We start from the raw sequence: 15,307 nt of genomic DNA on the forward strand, positions 1-15,307 counted from the left end.
TTTTAACATGCTGAGTGACAAAATCTTCAGAAAACAAGATTATTCTGATCGCTTTGTAGAACAGCAAAACAGTAAAAATGGCTTTTCAGAACTATTATTTTAACAAACCAACAATCCCTCTCTGACTCTTCCTTCTCCTCTAGGAAGATCTCCACCACCAATCAAAATCACAATGTGCATGGACTGTGAATGCAAATTAACAAAGCGACCACGTGAGTCCGAATCTACATGATCCAATTCTCTACTTTGTATATTCTCATTTAAATGTATACTTTAAAAATTCTAGATAGCAAGCATTTCAAGGTACGAAAAGAATCAGTACTGCAAACAGAAGTATCAGTCAGATGGTTTAGTAAATTTAGATAGTTTAGTTAGTAATAGCAATGGGAGGCCACAAGCAGTAACAGGTGAACAATAAAATAAAACTATAAAGCAAACTAACCAGGCAGCTACTCATTCCTAAAGAAATCAATGTAAAAACATTAAAAAAAAATAATTAAAAAATGACTGTGGTACCCAAGGAGACATGTTATTCTAAAGACCCTTCAAGAACTTTACTACTGAGTTTAAGTTTTAAGAGCTTACTGACTACAGTGACAGGCAGATACCCACATTCCTAACGCAGGGAACAAAAGTAGCACCAAATGAAAACCCAGAATTTTAGAATGTTATGTTTCAAATTTGTATGAGGGTATGACATCCTCTAAAGAACTCACTAAAACAGCTCCCTAATCAAGTAGGTCTGTCTGTCTTTTAACCAGTCATTACTACTCAGCTGGAACCAACAGCTGTGGTCTGTTCAAGATGAGTATGTGAATTAAGTGTTTTCTGTAGTGGTAGTGGCACAATAAATAAAAGGTACAAACTCTACTGATGTTCAGTTACTAACAGCAATACCATTGAGCTATGAAGACCGTATCAGCTAAAGCAAACAGCTTTCAACTGCTCAAGAAACTCATGCTTTTAACAATGTGAACAGAAACAGATTCATAGGCTGTGAGACTGAAGGGGCCACTGTGATCATTTACTCTAAATGAAATGTGTTAATCTTTGGTTTTAGCTGACATGCTCACTGTAGTGTTTTGAAGCCGAACAACAGGGAATGGCATGTTGGAATTCTGTGCAAAACAGAAATAAATATGATTGCTGAGAGGTAAAATATTAACTAGACCATTTGGTTTGGCTAGCTGTATCCTCCATTCAGCTACGCAGCATCTAAACTGATGGAAGGTGTGAATGGTGGCATGCTTTACAGTTCTGTTCCTCAAAATGTCCAGACCAAGTGACCTGTGACTCCCCTAACCATGACTCCCTCCCTCCTCATGTTTCTAACTGTGCTGCCAGTAAAAGCAGGTTGTGTAAAAACAGCTCTCATTTTAACACATACTCAACACACGTATCTGGAATACGTTCTAGACCAGAACACTGAGAAGCATTCTCCGGTCCCCCCATTTAGATTTACCCTTAATTCATGTTTTATTCTGGCTTCTTTTTTGTTCCTTTCTCATCTTCCAAAATTTAGTTTATATTTATTTATTTTAGTTTATATGTTTACTTCATAAAAAGAAAATCTTCTCCCTGCTGACAGCCAAATAAGCCTTACAATAGATATATATTAATATGCAATAAGAGCATAAATCAATCCACCATGTGGCTGCAGGTAGTATCAAAAGTGGTAGTAAGTAACAACTAATGCCTGGGGCTGCACCTTCTTATACCATGACTTTAACTAACATTAGTTACCAAAGCTTCACTAAGTGTTTTTAAATGAAAAGACCTCACATCTGGCTTGAGAGGAGTCACTGTAGGAGCTTCAACAGTGTTCAGGTATTTGACAGCTGGTATTAAAAAAAAATGCATAAAAATAAATAAAATAAATTGGCTAAGATATATATAGGAAACAAATGTATGAACTTTTAAGCATCTCTCAAATATATAACCTGAACATACAAAGGCTGTTAGAATTGCAAATCAGTTCTCATAACCTACTCCTGTCTATTAAACTACCAATCCATAGTTCAAAAAAGCATCAGAAATACCTTTGAACAAATTCATGGCAGGTATTTGTAATAGTGGAACTTGGCCACAATGTAAAGAATAGCCTTGTAGAGATCTTAATACTAACAGAGAAGATTAGCAACAGAGATCTGAGATGACTGGACAACAAACAAAGCATAGGTCTGGATTTACAGCAGTTTCAGTGAGTCTTCACACTGTTGTAATTTGTTCCAAAACAATCCTTTCAGATCCATTTACGATTCTCAGCCAGGATTATGCTCTGTGAATTTACCAACACGGTGAAGGAAATTCAGGAGCATAAACCACAGCCTTTTGACCTAAAAATATATGTGCATGAAGATTATTAGGCACTGACCTAAGGAGGGAAAAAGAGGCAAGCAACAATGTGATCAGTCTTCAAGAAGATAACTGTGTATGTTTCCAAATGTTTAATTCTTTATAATAAGTCAGTCACCAGTAACACTCAATATTTTGCTCAGGTGCTGTATAGACAATACTCTCACAGATCAAGTAGGTAATTATCAAACCATTTTTATAGACAAGATAATTAAGACTGCAATTCTGACATTACATGCTCAGATCATAAACAGTAAGTTGTTGGCAAGGCCAAGATTAGAACCTAGGACCTTCATACATACATAAAGGACACAAACATTTATGTGGAAAACATGAACATGCAACTGTTAATGCAAATTAGTTTTGAATTTAAGTTTCATCTTCAGAAATGGACTTACCCTGGTAAACAGTCTCCACATAGTGCATTGCTGGTGGCAGAACAGTTGGCCTTCTGAAACCGGTTAACTAATGCACAATCCAGACAAGGTTTGCACTTCTGAAAGCCCCAGTCTTCCTTGAATCTGTTTGGCCTGCATATCATGCACTGTGCATCCTCCCCATATCCAAAGCCGCATTCCTGTAGGGATTAACAAGCAATAGCAAGCTATTCAGTCACTGAAAGGGTGAACAAGAAGAGAATGCTGGGATAAAATGAAGACCTAGTGTAATTATTACTGAGAGTAGGTCTTTCTAGAGACAAAAGCTATCCTTTCAGCAAGTTCAAATGTTTCTTCCACTGCTAATAATCTCCCTTACTTCTATAAGTAATACTTAGTCATCCACTTTATTCATGAAACCACTGTGTATTTGAATGATAAAGGGCTTCAAGGACTCCCACAGTTTCATTATTACTAGCTTATGGTAAAATTATTGGGCTGGCTGTTTTTTAATTAGGTCAGTCATGTGAAAGCGCAGAAACTGGGACAAGTGAAGTATAAAGGCACTTACTCAGTTACAAAAACAGCAAAGAAGCACTTTGATATTAAGGTTCATAGCTAAGGTGAACAAAGTTAATTGCCGAAGAGAGTGCACTGATCTTCAAAGGCTTAGAATTTCTGTTACCAAATAAAACAGAGCTGGTTAATGACCATCAGCTAGGCATGAAACATTGCTTAGCCACTAAGAATTTCAGAAACTCAATCTGCTCCAGTTCCAACAGTTCTCAAACTGCTGGAAAGTTTAATAGCTCTGTGGATCACAGGGATGCATGATATTTTGCCATACAAGGAATATTGTTCTGGTTGGTTATTTATCCCAAGTGTAGCTGTTCAAAGAAATTATTTACATTCATTTGCAAAAGAACACTTAATACAACTGACAGGCTGCAAAGAGAAACACTCCACCCAACAATCTGTAATAGTTTGGGGACTGAATTTTATTTCATTTTTATGTCACTGTTTCTTAGAGTTATCAAGTTCTAAGAGCCGCTTTTCACTTTTCTCATCTGAATAGCCTATGAATTTTTTTGCAGTAGTTTGGAGTTAGACTTGATGCATCAGTGACACCCTGCAAAACAGCAAGAGGAATACAACAAATTACTGGAAAGGACTTACTGGGAATGGAGTAGGTGGGATAGGCACAGTGTGGAGACCTCCTTCTCCAGTAAGAGTTCCCAGTGGAAGAACAGGGCATATTCCCAGTGGGATAACTGCAGGAAATCTTCAGCTGGGGCAACTTAGGAGAATGTTTCCACCAGTTTCCTCCACAACACATGCGAGTTCAATGCATATAAATGACTTCTCCCAAAGTCACCCACGTAAGCAAAACTGCTGCAGTAAAAAGGCTCTGAACCTTAGAAACGCACTCAGGATTCTCCAAGGTTTTGCACTGAGAAAGCATCTATGGAACAAGCTCTGTGGTGGACTTGGCCAATATGTATTTTATAGTCCCTCTAATCTGCAGTTATAAAGTAACAATAAACAACTTCAGATGCATTTTACTGGACATTCTAAGAATTTTCAATTTTCCTTTAAGTTAAGAATATCTTTACTGTCCTCTGAAGAAGAGCAAGCACTCAAGTACATAGGAAATGAACAATTCTAAGAAAGCAACTACAAACGGACACTAAAAATAGTAGTCTTCCTCTGTCTCTAGACCCAGGAATTTAAAAAAGTTTTAACTTTTGTTTTGCTTTTCAGCTGACATGTAGTTTCTTACTGTTTACTATTATTCAGATTAAGGAGCAGACAGACAAATCGTTGCAGTTAATAACAATAAAAAAGCATACTACAGTTTCATATACTGTAGAGCATGGTCCTCCTGTGAGATACTGACCCTAATAAAGCTGGTAGGCAAAAGGGGTTAAAAAAACTTCACTTTTTTTTTTTTAATTCACCCCAGACATAGAACATTTTCTACCATTTTATTTCAAACCTACCAGTTTCTGCTAGGAAACAATGCCAAAACAGTGGAGGTTCTAGCAGTTCTATTTCACATCACCTAAAAATATCTTACTGTATCAGTTTTACACTCAATCTCATTTATGCAATTGTAAGACTGTTTACAAAGCTACACAATTACCACCAGGGACTGGAACCAGACTGATTTCTGTTAGGAGATTTTGCTCCTCTTAAGTCTAAATAAACTTTTTTCCATTGAATTTCATTATTCCTTAACACATTCTTTCTAAATACCTACTCTTTACTCTTTCTATTTAGATCATACAAATAGTAATGTTATAGGATATATTATAATAGCTCAGTCGAACCATGTATATTCAGATCTTTTGATAAATCACTTGGAATCTGTCTCTCCCAAGTCCTAATAAACTTTCAAATATAAGGCTTAAATGAACTTAATTACAAGTTTTCCTTTCCAGACTACCTTTGAAGTTTCTGATCAAAACCAAGCAAACACCAGGAAATAAACTTAGAATTAAATGCCTTCAACTCACTGGCCCGAACTAGCAAAGCTTGAGTAAATTGTTTCTAGCTCTATCAGATCTGTTTTGCTATAGTTGGATGTATGGACACATCTTAGTGGTCCTTTGTAACATGGAATGGTTTACTTTAAAGCTATAGAAGTGGTGGATGCAACATAATGAAATCTTCTGCCTAGGAATTTACTGTCTCCGGTCTTTTCAAAGATGGCTTCTAAGTCCCTGCCAGGAATTCTGCAGATATAATCCATAACAATTACAAATTTCATGTATGTGCTTTTTATGTTCGCATAATATTTGAGGTAGTTAACTGCCTGGCCGGTGCAAATAAATATTTAAGCTTGTAAAGCAGGCAGAACTTCAAACAGATCTGTACTCATAATTAACCACATTCCCAAACCCGAAGGATACGATTTAGACAATGGATTCAAACCCTTTGAAATCTGGGACTTCATAATTTAGCAGTCCAGCAAAGATACAAACAATCGACTGTTCATCTTTTATCAGTACATGTGCAAAACTGATGTGCATCAGTTTTCTCAGTGCTCTGTTTACGAAGCTGTCAAGTTATACAGCTGATGAGATGTGAATACTTCCCAACTCCCCTCACCCGTCATATTTTTAAAAGAGGTCTCATCTCCTGGGGCAGTTCACCTCAGGACTGCAGAAAAGAGAAATAAAACTTGTAACCTCAATTAGCTAGATTTCAAAAAAAAATTTTTTATTTTTGTGCCAGGAAAGAAAAAAAATAAGAGCATGGAAATACACACTATGTTTATTTCTCCTATTCTGGGGCATACTGTGAAGAACACTTAGCCCACTCTTCCCTTTCCAATTCCCCTTTTCACTGCCACCACCAATGGTACCAGGTAACAACAATGAAAAATTTCTCTTTCAAATGATACACAAGTCACGAAAACCCAAACACTAATTTAGAAAACTGCATTAAAATTAATTTTTAAAAAATCCTCAAAATTCAAACGCACTTCTACTTTCTCGACACTTATACAGCTTTCTCTATCACAGTTTTGTGACATCTCATTACTTTTAATGTATGTATCCCCAGAACAACTCTGTTCAGAAGTGGGTTTCACTAAGGTATCAAGCAAGATGACTGGTCAAGGCCACCTTGAATCTATAGCAAACTAGTTAACTAAACTCATAACTCAGTTTCAAGCTAAAAATATTAAAAGTAAACAATAATACAGACACCTCTTAAAGTACTATCTTGGCAGAGTTAACATCTTTCAGTGTATACTACCCAAACACTGATTCAGACAGAATGACCAGAAGTATGGCAGACTATAAAGGGTAATGGAGTTAAGTGCTATGGTTTTTCCCTAGAAGTTGAATGCAATGCAGAAAGTGAACAGTAAATTAGATTTTAAACATTCTTTCAATTAAAATAACCTCAAATTTCATTTAAAAAAATGCTTTCAGGCATTATTAAGATCGTAATCTGCAAGTACATTTCAGAATTTGTTTCTAGTTCCACTGATTATCCACAACCTACGTAAGTCCCTAGACAGTACAGCACAGAGAAGTTCCACTGAGGCCACGATGATTACAAGAATATTCTTTGGGAATATTCTCAAGAAAAAGTCTTCCAGCCATTAAGGCACTTTTAATTGATGTCAGGTCATATAACAGGTTGCAGCACTACACTGGTGCTGGCAAATGAAGGTTTTACTTACACCTTTGAGTATTTGGCCTTGTTAAACAGCACACAGTTTTAGCTTCCAAAAGTACCTTAGGCTGCGGATCAGCCTCATCTAGAATCCACTTATCAGCCATATCTATCAGCAGAAGTCTCTGAGTAGGACAGGCTGCAACAGTGTGCCGCAAACGTGTCAGGTGCAGCTGCTGTGGTAAAGTGCAAAGTTAGCATCAGAAAAGTTTCATTCTCTGCAACTAAGATTTGACATGCCTACATGCAGCTGCTCCAGCTTCCAGGAGACTGACACAGAAACATGTGTTAGCCTCTCCTGAGCAAAGATATGGCAGGCTTCCTCACAAGCAGCTCCCTTCCTTTGAAAACTTACAGGGTGATTGCTAAACGTGGTAGCAGCAGCTCTCGATAACTTCCCTGGGACAACATCAGACATAGCACACACCTTTGATGTTCTGTATGAGGACTGTTACATCCAGGAGTAGCTTACAACAGTACCTCCCTGTTTAATTCACAGTTCCTCTTCTGAGCCAACATGCAGCGCTCCCCTTCCTTCATCACAGACCTGGTGCAGGGAAGCAACCTATGATACGTTGCCCTGCCTTCGCAACCACCTGGCTGCCTCTGTCCCACGGGCTCTCTGCACAGCAGCAGTCTCTTGGTGACAGCATTTATCACCACGTATTTGGTGGCAATGCTGGCTTAAGGCATTCTCTCCCTTTCATCTCTGCTCTTTCTTCCTTGTCACACGTTGTCCGTAACTGTACCGACGCAACTGATTATGAGGCTGAGCTGTAAATCCCACCACGGGACTGATCCAGGTTAAAAGTGATCAGTTCAGTGATCTGTTCCATAGTACACCCTAAAAATCTACTCTGTCAGCACAACTGCACAGGTAGGGCGCTGTGGAAAGAACTTACTATTGCCAAAACTGTCATTTCAATGTTTCTGAACTACAACCTCAGACATGATCTGTTGACAAAACAATCTAGAATTGCAGTTAAAGTTTGAGTTTGCAATATAAGCTTGATGAGGCCGAGATATGGATTGCTTTTTCATATATAAATAAAAAAATACATGGAAGCTACAGACAGTTATAGACCTTTTTTTAAAAAACAGCAAATTATTGTGAAAGGAATGGAAGGGCTCTTAATTCTGTACTGGAACGTTTTCAGGAAAAGGCTGAAACTCAGGCTATCACAGGTTTCTGTTTTTCCTACATTAATTGTGATTTATATGAATTTGAATCACAGATAAGGTCTGATTTATACAGAAACATGACTGGTATGACAGAACAAAAAAAGGTCTTATTATCAAGTCACACCAATGACTATTCAGACACTGGCAACTCAAAGCCACTTAAAGAATGAAAGATATTAAATCACTTTCTAAACTACATGATGTTTTGTCTCCTACTAAATGAATGAGAAATTAAATAATGCTGAGCCAGGTGAAGCAAATGTTTCCTTCTGAGTAGATACAATCATTTTAGTCTCCCACCCCAGCAGAAAGCATTGCTAAAAAAAAAAATACCAAACACACAAAAAAAAACCAAACAAAAAACAATCCCAAACAAAAAACCCACACGCTCAAAAGAAAGCTATTTCAGTGGTTCAAAAGCTTCACAAGCATTACCAAGGGCACATGTTTAGAAGAAAAGGCTATATATAATTTTTTTTTAAATGAACAAATAGAAGCAAACAAACAGGGGAAGCAGCTTTCGCTCCCTTCCCCATCAATGTCAAATTGTTGATACAATAACAAAGCTGGCCTTCTTATGATGGCAATATGTTAAAAGTACTTTATAAAAAATACAATGAACGTAATGATCAATGGATTTTAATTCTAAGTTAATGTAACATCTGCAGTGCTGCTGTTAGAACAGTTGATAGGGAATCAGAAAGGAAAAGTTGAGGGGGTACTATTTTTTCTTATTTTAAGGAAGAAAGAATTACTTTAAAAACATTATTGAAAAAGAGAGCCCCACTAAACTGCAACAGCTAAAGCCAAAAAGAATAGTCTAGATTTGGAACTAGTTACATGAAATAAGGCTGGGGTTTTTTGTTGGTTTTTTTTGTTTCACGCTTTCTGAAGTTGCTTATCTTTGCAGACAGGAAGGTCAATCCAATAGACTGAGCACTAGTTTACAACTACAACTGAATGCTCATCATAGGATCACAGAACAGCCTAGGTCAGAAGGAACCTTTAAAGAACATCTAGTCTAACCTTTCACGGCACAGGGAGTTGAGATGAGGCGATCTAGCACCCTGTTCGATTGCATCCTAAGAACCTCTAGTGATGAAGACTCTACCACATTCCTGGGGAGGTTGTTCCAGTGAATGATTGTTCTCACCATAAAAAATTTCTTTCTTATACAGAGATAAAACCTGTCTCCTGGTACATCTTGCACCTGTTGCCCCTTGTCTTGTCCACATGGCACCTTGTGAAGGGAGAGCCTCCATCCTCTCGTTCCACTCTGTGGTCTCTGTCTACTCTGTCCCACCAAAAACTTCCTGCATTACCACGGGCAAGTTGATTTCTGTGCTAGTGTCTCATGTATATATTAAGAAAAGGCAACAGCATTTCCCTAACTTAAAAAGACATTATGAAATGCTCACATAGTATAGCAACAAAGGTCATATAAATAACTCAAGATAATAGTTGTAAAAATAAGTATATAAACACACATATATATATATGTGCGCATATACGTGTATGTGTATACTCTGTACAGTTGGTATTTTGCCCTGCACATTTATCCACACTGTTGATGCAAGTATGGTATATCTGAGTGTATCTGGCAACATGGGAACAGACTGGACTGTCACACAGGACCCAATTTGATTAGACTTTAACCATACCTTAAGTCACCTGTGCAGTCTATGTTAAGATTCTTAAGTCTGATCTTCAGGTGTCACTGTGTCTTCCCTTAAGCGTAGGGACAACTAATGACTGTTGACTTAACTGGATTTTATTATAAATGCACAATAAAAACCTCACTGAAGTTTAAAGAAAAAAAAAAGAAAAAATAGATATCACAATTAGATAACAACATATTAGTTTTGATTTCTGTAACATCATGTACTCAGTTTAACAAAGGCAAAAGGAAGAAAGTGCATGCACAAGAGTACTTATGCTCTCAACTGGTTGCTCATCAGTTCAGTGGCAATGTATTGAAGTCATAGTGCCCATCTGAACTATGGTACTTATCTTAATTTTTATCTTGAGAACTCCAGTTTTCCTTTCGTAGTGTTTAGCCTACTAACTCTACTTGCCTTTCAAAAGGCACATAGTTCCTATTTTTGTATAGTCAGTAATAACATGAAAGAAATCTGCAGATTTAGATTGTAACTAAAATGAAGTAGCTTCTCACAAATAAGAGTGAAGCGAGTGCTCTACAGTCCTTGACGCTGGACCTGTCTGCTTCAACTTACTCAGCAGTAGAAGTTCTACCTGAACTGAGTTTCAAGGGAATGAAGCAGGGACATATGTTTACCTCAACCATTCACACAGTCTGCTGCTGCACAACCCAACAGCTGGCCTTTTATGTTCAACAATATAAGCTGAGGGTTATTTGCCACTAACATAAAAAAGAAACTTGTCGGTCAAAGTGTTTTAAGCAATGGGGGGGGGAACCGAACCAAAAATCCACTCATAACATTGTATTTTACTACATACTTAGCCATGCAGTCATGCTCACACAAACAGCAGTATATCTAGTTTTATCCACGAGCACTAAATATTTGATAGGAAAACAGACACGTTATTAAGAAACTGTTATTAAACTACAGCATAATTACATCGTTGCTTTCTCACATGTAAAAAACCAAGCAAACAAAACTCCCCCTGTGCTGCAAATTACTTCAAGTGTATCATTAAATCCCTTTTCCCTTTGTGTTCTGACCTTTGACTTAACATACTTTGGTGCTTCAAGCTGTAGTTCAGCAAGATTACTTTCAATGGCATTTCAGTAACAGCCACAGCATCACATCCTTCACTGTGAATCACCACTATGATTCACAGAAAATTGTACCTCTATTTAAAGAGGAAATTATGCTTCCACTCACATTTAGGTTTGAGCAAAATCTGTCCAGTTATTTCAGTTCTACTGTAGCAGCAAAAAGTAGTATTTGAAAGCCTATTCATGTCTGGGAGAAGTAATTGCTTACACATTGAAACTGATTAAGCATTCGTATTTTCAGAAAAACTAGTCCTAAGAATCAGGACTATCAGATTGTAAACAAAAATAGTTAAAGTAAAAGCATAACTATTGCAAACTATAACCTTCCTAATTTAGTTTAGCATTTCTTTATTAAACTGAAAGTGTAATTACTGAGGGCATTAGTTTTTATGCTTTTGCTTTTTATTTGCCAACTAGATAAGTACACTACATCAACGCACATAATACTGCTTTAGTAGGACCACTGTTATGAAGTGCCATATTTACAAGTGCCTTTATAAACTGAAACACCCCCCAGAACCTTTCAGTCCTCAAATTACAGCCAGTTTGAAAAAAACAAGACATCCAAACAAAACCACATCCTCATCGTTAGTCATCTTCAAATCTCTACTTCAACAGCATTGCTTATATGACTAAACTTTAACTAATACTGCCTAACATAGAAAGTAATCCTCACTAAAGTGTGAAACTAAGTATTTCTGTTAAAGCACTGAACACTAGCTACAGGGGGTAGAGAGGTAGAGAAAATGTGTCACTCAATTTCAGTAAATCTCTTCAAACCACACACAAACCACAATACTTAACTAATGCTTTTTTTCAGAGCTGAATACAGTAAGAAATACAAAGCCACAAACTGAAAGCTTCTTTTTCCCTGTTGTTTAAAACACACATACACACCAGACTTAGTAATGTTTCGTGTTAAAAATTTTTAAAAAATAACATTTCAAATTCCTCCTTGGATCTACAATAACATACTTGCCTACAAAAGCAACCCTGAAAATTAAATTTCTCTCCTCCTAAAGAACACCTTAAATTCTACCTTTATCATCCTTTTTACACTACCAGGAGGAGTACAAAACAGAGTTTGCCCTTCTATATGCAAAGGGCAAGGCAGCTACTTCTCTCTTGCTTCAGGGCCCCACCAATCAGGTATTGATCAGACTGCACAGTTAAGTCTGGGCCACAGTTTTACACTCTAACAATGGGGAAGAGGGAGGTATAGTAGCTGGATACTGAAAAAAATAGGCTTATGCTTATGCATGAGACTCGACAAGCCTGCTCACCCTTCATAACTCATTCTCTCTCACCTCCAGTGACCGAGCTCGTGAATCCCACCATATCCCTCCCTCCCGTTTCAGCTCTATCTTCCTTCATTGGTCTCTATCCTTGCTCATACACAGCACTTACTTTCTCTGTGTTGAAGGCAACAAAGATCCCCCTCCTGACTTGCATTCAGATTTGGAATTTTGCTGGAAATTTTGCCAAGTTAACTTCCTAGTTCTACTGAATGCCAGTCCCTAACCTCAGTCACCATTCATGTCCATTGATTCATTTCTGCACTCCTAAAAAACCTGCTAATTCCAAAATTTTTACGGGGATTTTCTTTTGGAAGAGATGTAGTTGTTCTAAAAGAAAAATCATTTACATAAGACTTAGGACAACAATCTTTCCTTCTCCATGATATTAGCAAGGGCTTCTTACATGCTTTCTGCATATTACCATACAGTTTTCTGGCCTCAACCTTCTCAATTACTTTACCTGGCATAAAAGTTTACAACATTAGGTTTATAGCATTTTTAACAAAGAAACTGAGCCTCACTTGACTCTAGCTTCCCAACACAAAGTGCTCTGACCACTGAGCTAGAGAGAGCAGAACAATCACCTGTCTCCCAGCTGTTCTAAGGAAATATCTCAGTTCTCACTTGAATCCTACTCTGTATTTATGTCATGTGCTTATGCTCTTAGTTTTATTACAAACCCTTCTAATAAGACCAGTTGTTGTACAGAAAGTATTTAAACATTGTCTATAGTGGTAATTTCACCCAAAATCCAGAACTGATTCTGAAAGTTGGCATTGTAAAAATCAAGCTCCTCCCATTTCAGTGGTCTGTACCAATCAGTAGTTTGAAACTCATTTTTCATACTCTCCTCTACACAGTGAGGTTATTCAGTCTTAATTGCCTGTAGGCTTTCCCCCCCTGTGTAGCACAAACTTACCTTTAAAAAAAAAATAATTTTAAGAGCCCATACCCAGATCCTCTAATGGTACTGCCTACTTTATTAATGGCATCATCATTTTCTGAACAGAGAATATATATAAAAAAAAAATATTTCCACGTAAGCACAGATATCTATTATTTTAACCACATATGTAAATGCATCTGTTGGAAATAAAGTAAATTCAAGAAAGTATGATTTGCTTACCTTTGAGAGTTCCATTCCAGGGCCACACTGTTTGCAGAGGATACAGTTTCCAGTGTGGTCCCTAAATTCTTGCTCTCTGCAGTCTCCAGTCTCACAAATTACCCTACTTAGCTTAAAAAAAAAAAGTAAACTTACCAAAATATAATTAATCTGTGATTAACATATAATTTATATAAATTCTAAATGTGAGAAACGAATTCATATTTCTATCTTAAAAATAACTTTCTGCATTATCAAAAACTTTAAATACGGCAACGAAAATTAATCATCTAACTCCAAATATGGATGAGTGGTCTGAATTTTAAAGGTCCTTGGTACTCAGTGACTTGTAATAATTTACCATTTTTAGAAAACCTGCTTGACATTTGGCACCTGTGGAATGTTAAAACACTTAGTTGTTTGAACATGACTAAGTTCCTCACCTTAATTAACATTACAAAAAACACACATAACCATTTATTAAAGCTACAATTTTCATGACCGTAAGCTATGTCTTATCACATTATATTGCCATGTTTCATTTATTTGTGATTTTTTACTTTTCTAATGATGCTATTACAACTCAATAAATAAGCTGAAATATATTCCTTTAAATACAAATATTTAGAGATTTTAAAAGGTCACTCAAACTTTTTGGAAACGTAAAAAAAACCCCAAACCTGTATGAACATGATTTATTCTAAAATTCACTATCACTTTATATTTAATGGGCCAAATGACAGAAAAATCCAATTTCTGCCTTTAAAAGCATTTAAGTACATTATCTGACCAAACCAGAAACTAAGGTTATGAGAAATACCATAGGCAGCAGTATCAGCCATGCAAAGACTCAGTATCATTACTGGAACCCTACCCAGGTACGTTAGCAAACCCTGTGAGTTCCCTCAATAGAATTTTAAATTAAATGTCTACATACAGGCTTCCATCACAGAGAGCGCTCTTCACAACTGCTACTAAATTCTTACTTTGTGTATCAGTCTTTTCAGAAAGACCAAAGCCTTTCTGATAGCTATGAAACGTTAATTACCCTTAGTTCTAGAGCTTGTCTCTGCAAGCCAGAGTTGAGGCACACTTAGCAGGCAATGTAATTGTACGCTATGCTATGTTCCATTGATAAACTGAATACTCCAAACTCCTAAACTATTTATATAGCATACTGTACTACGAGATGGTCACTGCAAATTGCCTAGAATTCCTGCCATCTCTCTGAGGTGAAGCAGTATCACCTTCACAGCACTATATTCACCTACATTTTCTGTCCTAGTCCAGTCGTTTTTCCATGAAGAGATTCACAAGGTAAAAGCTTTTCATTGCATGTCAGGAGTAGAAAGAAATTGTACAAATCAGTTGACCAAGCTCACTTTTAAATTAATAAAATGTGTATGTAACTGTCTGCATATATCTGTTTAAGACTTCTAGTCTTAGTAGTAATGTGTAAAACAAAAGACACCATTCCTGTCTAATATAATTTTTTCAACATTCATCCTGAGGAAAAAACCACTCATTTTTAACTTACCAAATACGCTAGTAAAATTATGAGCATCTTCAGTTTATCTTCTCCTTGTAATCCTTTAGCATCCATTTCTAACAATTAAACTTTTCTCTCTAGAAGAAAAAGAAAAAAAAAAGATAAAAAATAATTATATTTCACAATGTTGTTTAAATTGCAAAAGTCGTATGTCCATAGTACTTCATGTCATTCGGCGTGTCAAAATATGTATCTGTTAATGCCATTAAAACATTTCAGATGGATTCCTGGAAGCTAAACAACAAATATACGCTTTAAAAATATGTTCTTTTTTAGAAGACAAGGCAATACGCACAAAGTTTCTACAGCCTTAATTCTCAAAAGAAGAGACTGCTATCAGTCTAGATTACAGAATGTCCACGTTTTTAAATCTAAATCTAACATCCCCAACATACCTTTCTTGCTTGTTAGATGCCCAACTAAGTACATGATCATCAGATAAAGATTAATTTCATAGAACCATAGAATGGTTTGGTTGGAAGGGACCTTAAA

The 15,307-nt window shown here is 36.7% G+C and overlaps 1 protein-coding gene across 1 annotated transcript in view; it reads right to left on the minus strand.

Annotated features, from left to right (window-relative positions):
- Window positions 1-14,894, minus strand: part of LOC104164024 (tumor necrosis factor receptor superfamily member 19-like) — a gene marked incomplete at its 3' end in the record, with an annotated part of 15,603 nt that extends 709 nt beyond the window's left edge. Inside the window, exons 1-3 of the mRNA XM_009703222.1 lie at window positions 14,804-14,894; window positions 13,288-13,398; window positions 2,754-2,932 (exon numbers count right to left, since the gene is read on the minus strand). Of these exons, the coding sequence (XP_009701524.1) occupies window positions 2,754-2,932; window positions 13,288-13,398; window positions 14,804-14,869 (356 nt within the window). The remainder of the gene's footprint in view (window positions 1-2,753; window positions 2,933-13,287; window positions 13,399-14,803) is intronic.
- Window positions 14,895-15,307: the final 413 nt, after the last annotated feature.

This window comes from Cariama cristata, unplaced genomic scaffold (assembly GCF_000690535.1).
Source record: "Cariama cristata isolate BGI_N322 unplaced genomic scaffold, ASM69053v1 scaffold40526, whole genome shotgun sequence".
NCBI lineage: Eukaryota > Metazoa > Chordata > Aves > Cariamiformes > Cariamidae > Cariama > Cariama cristata.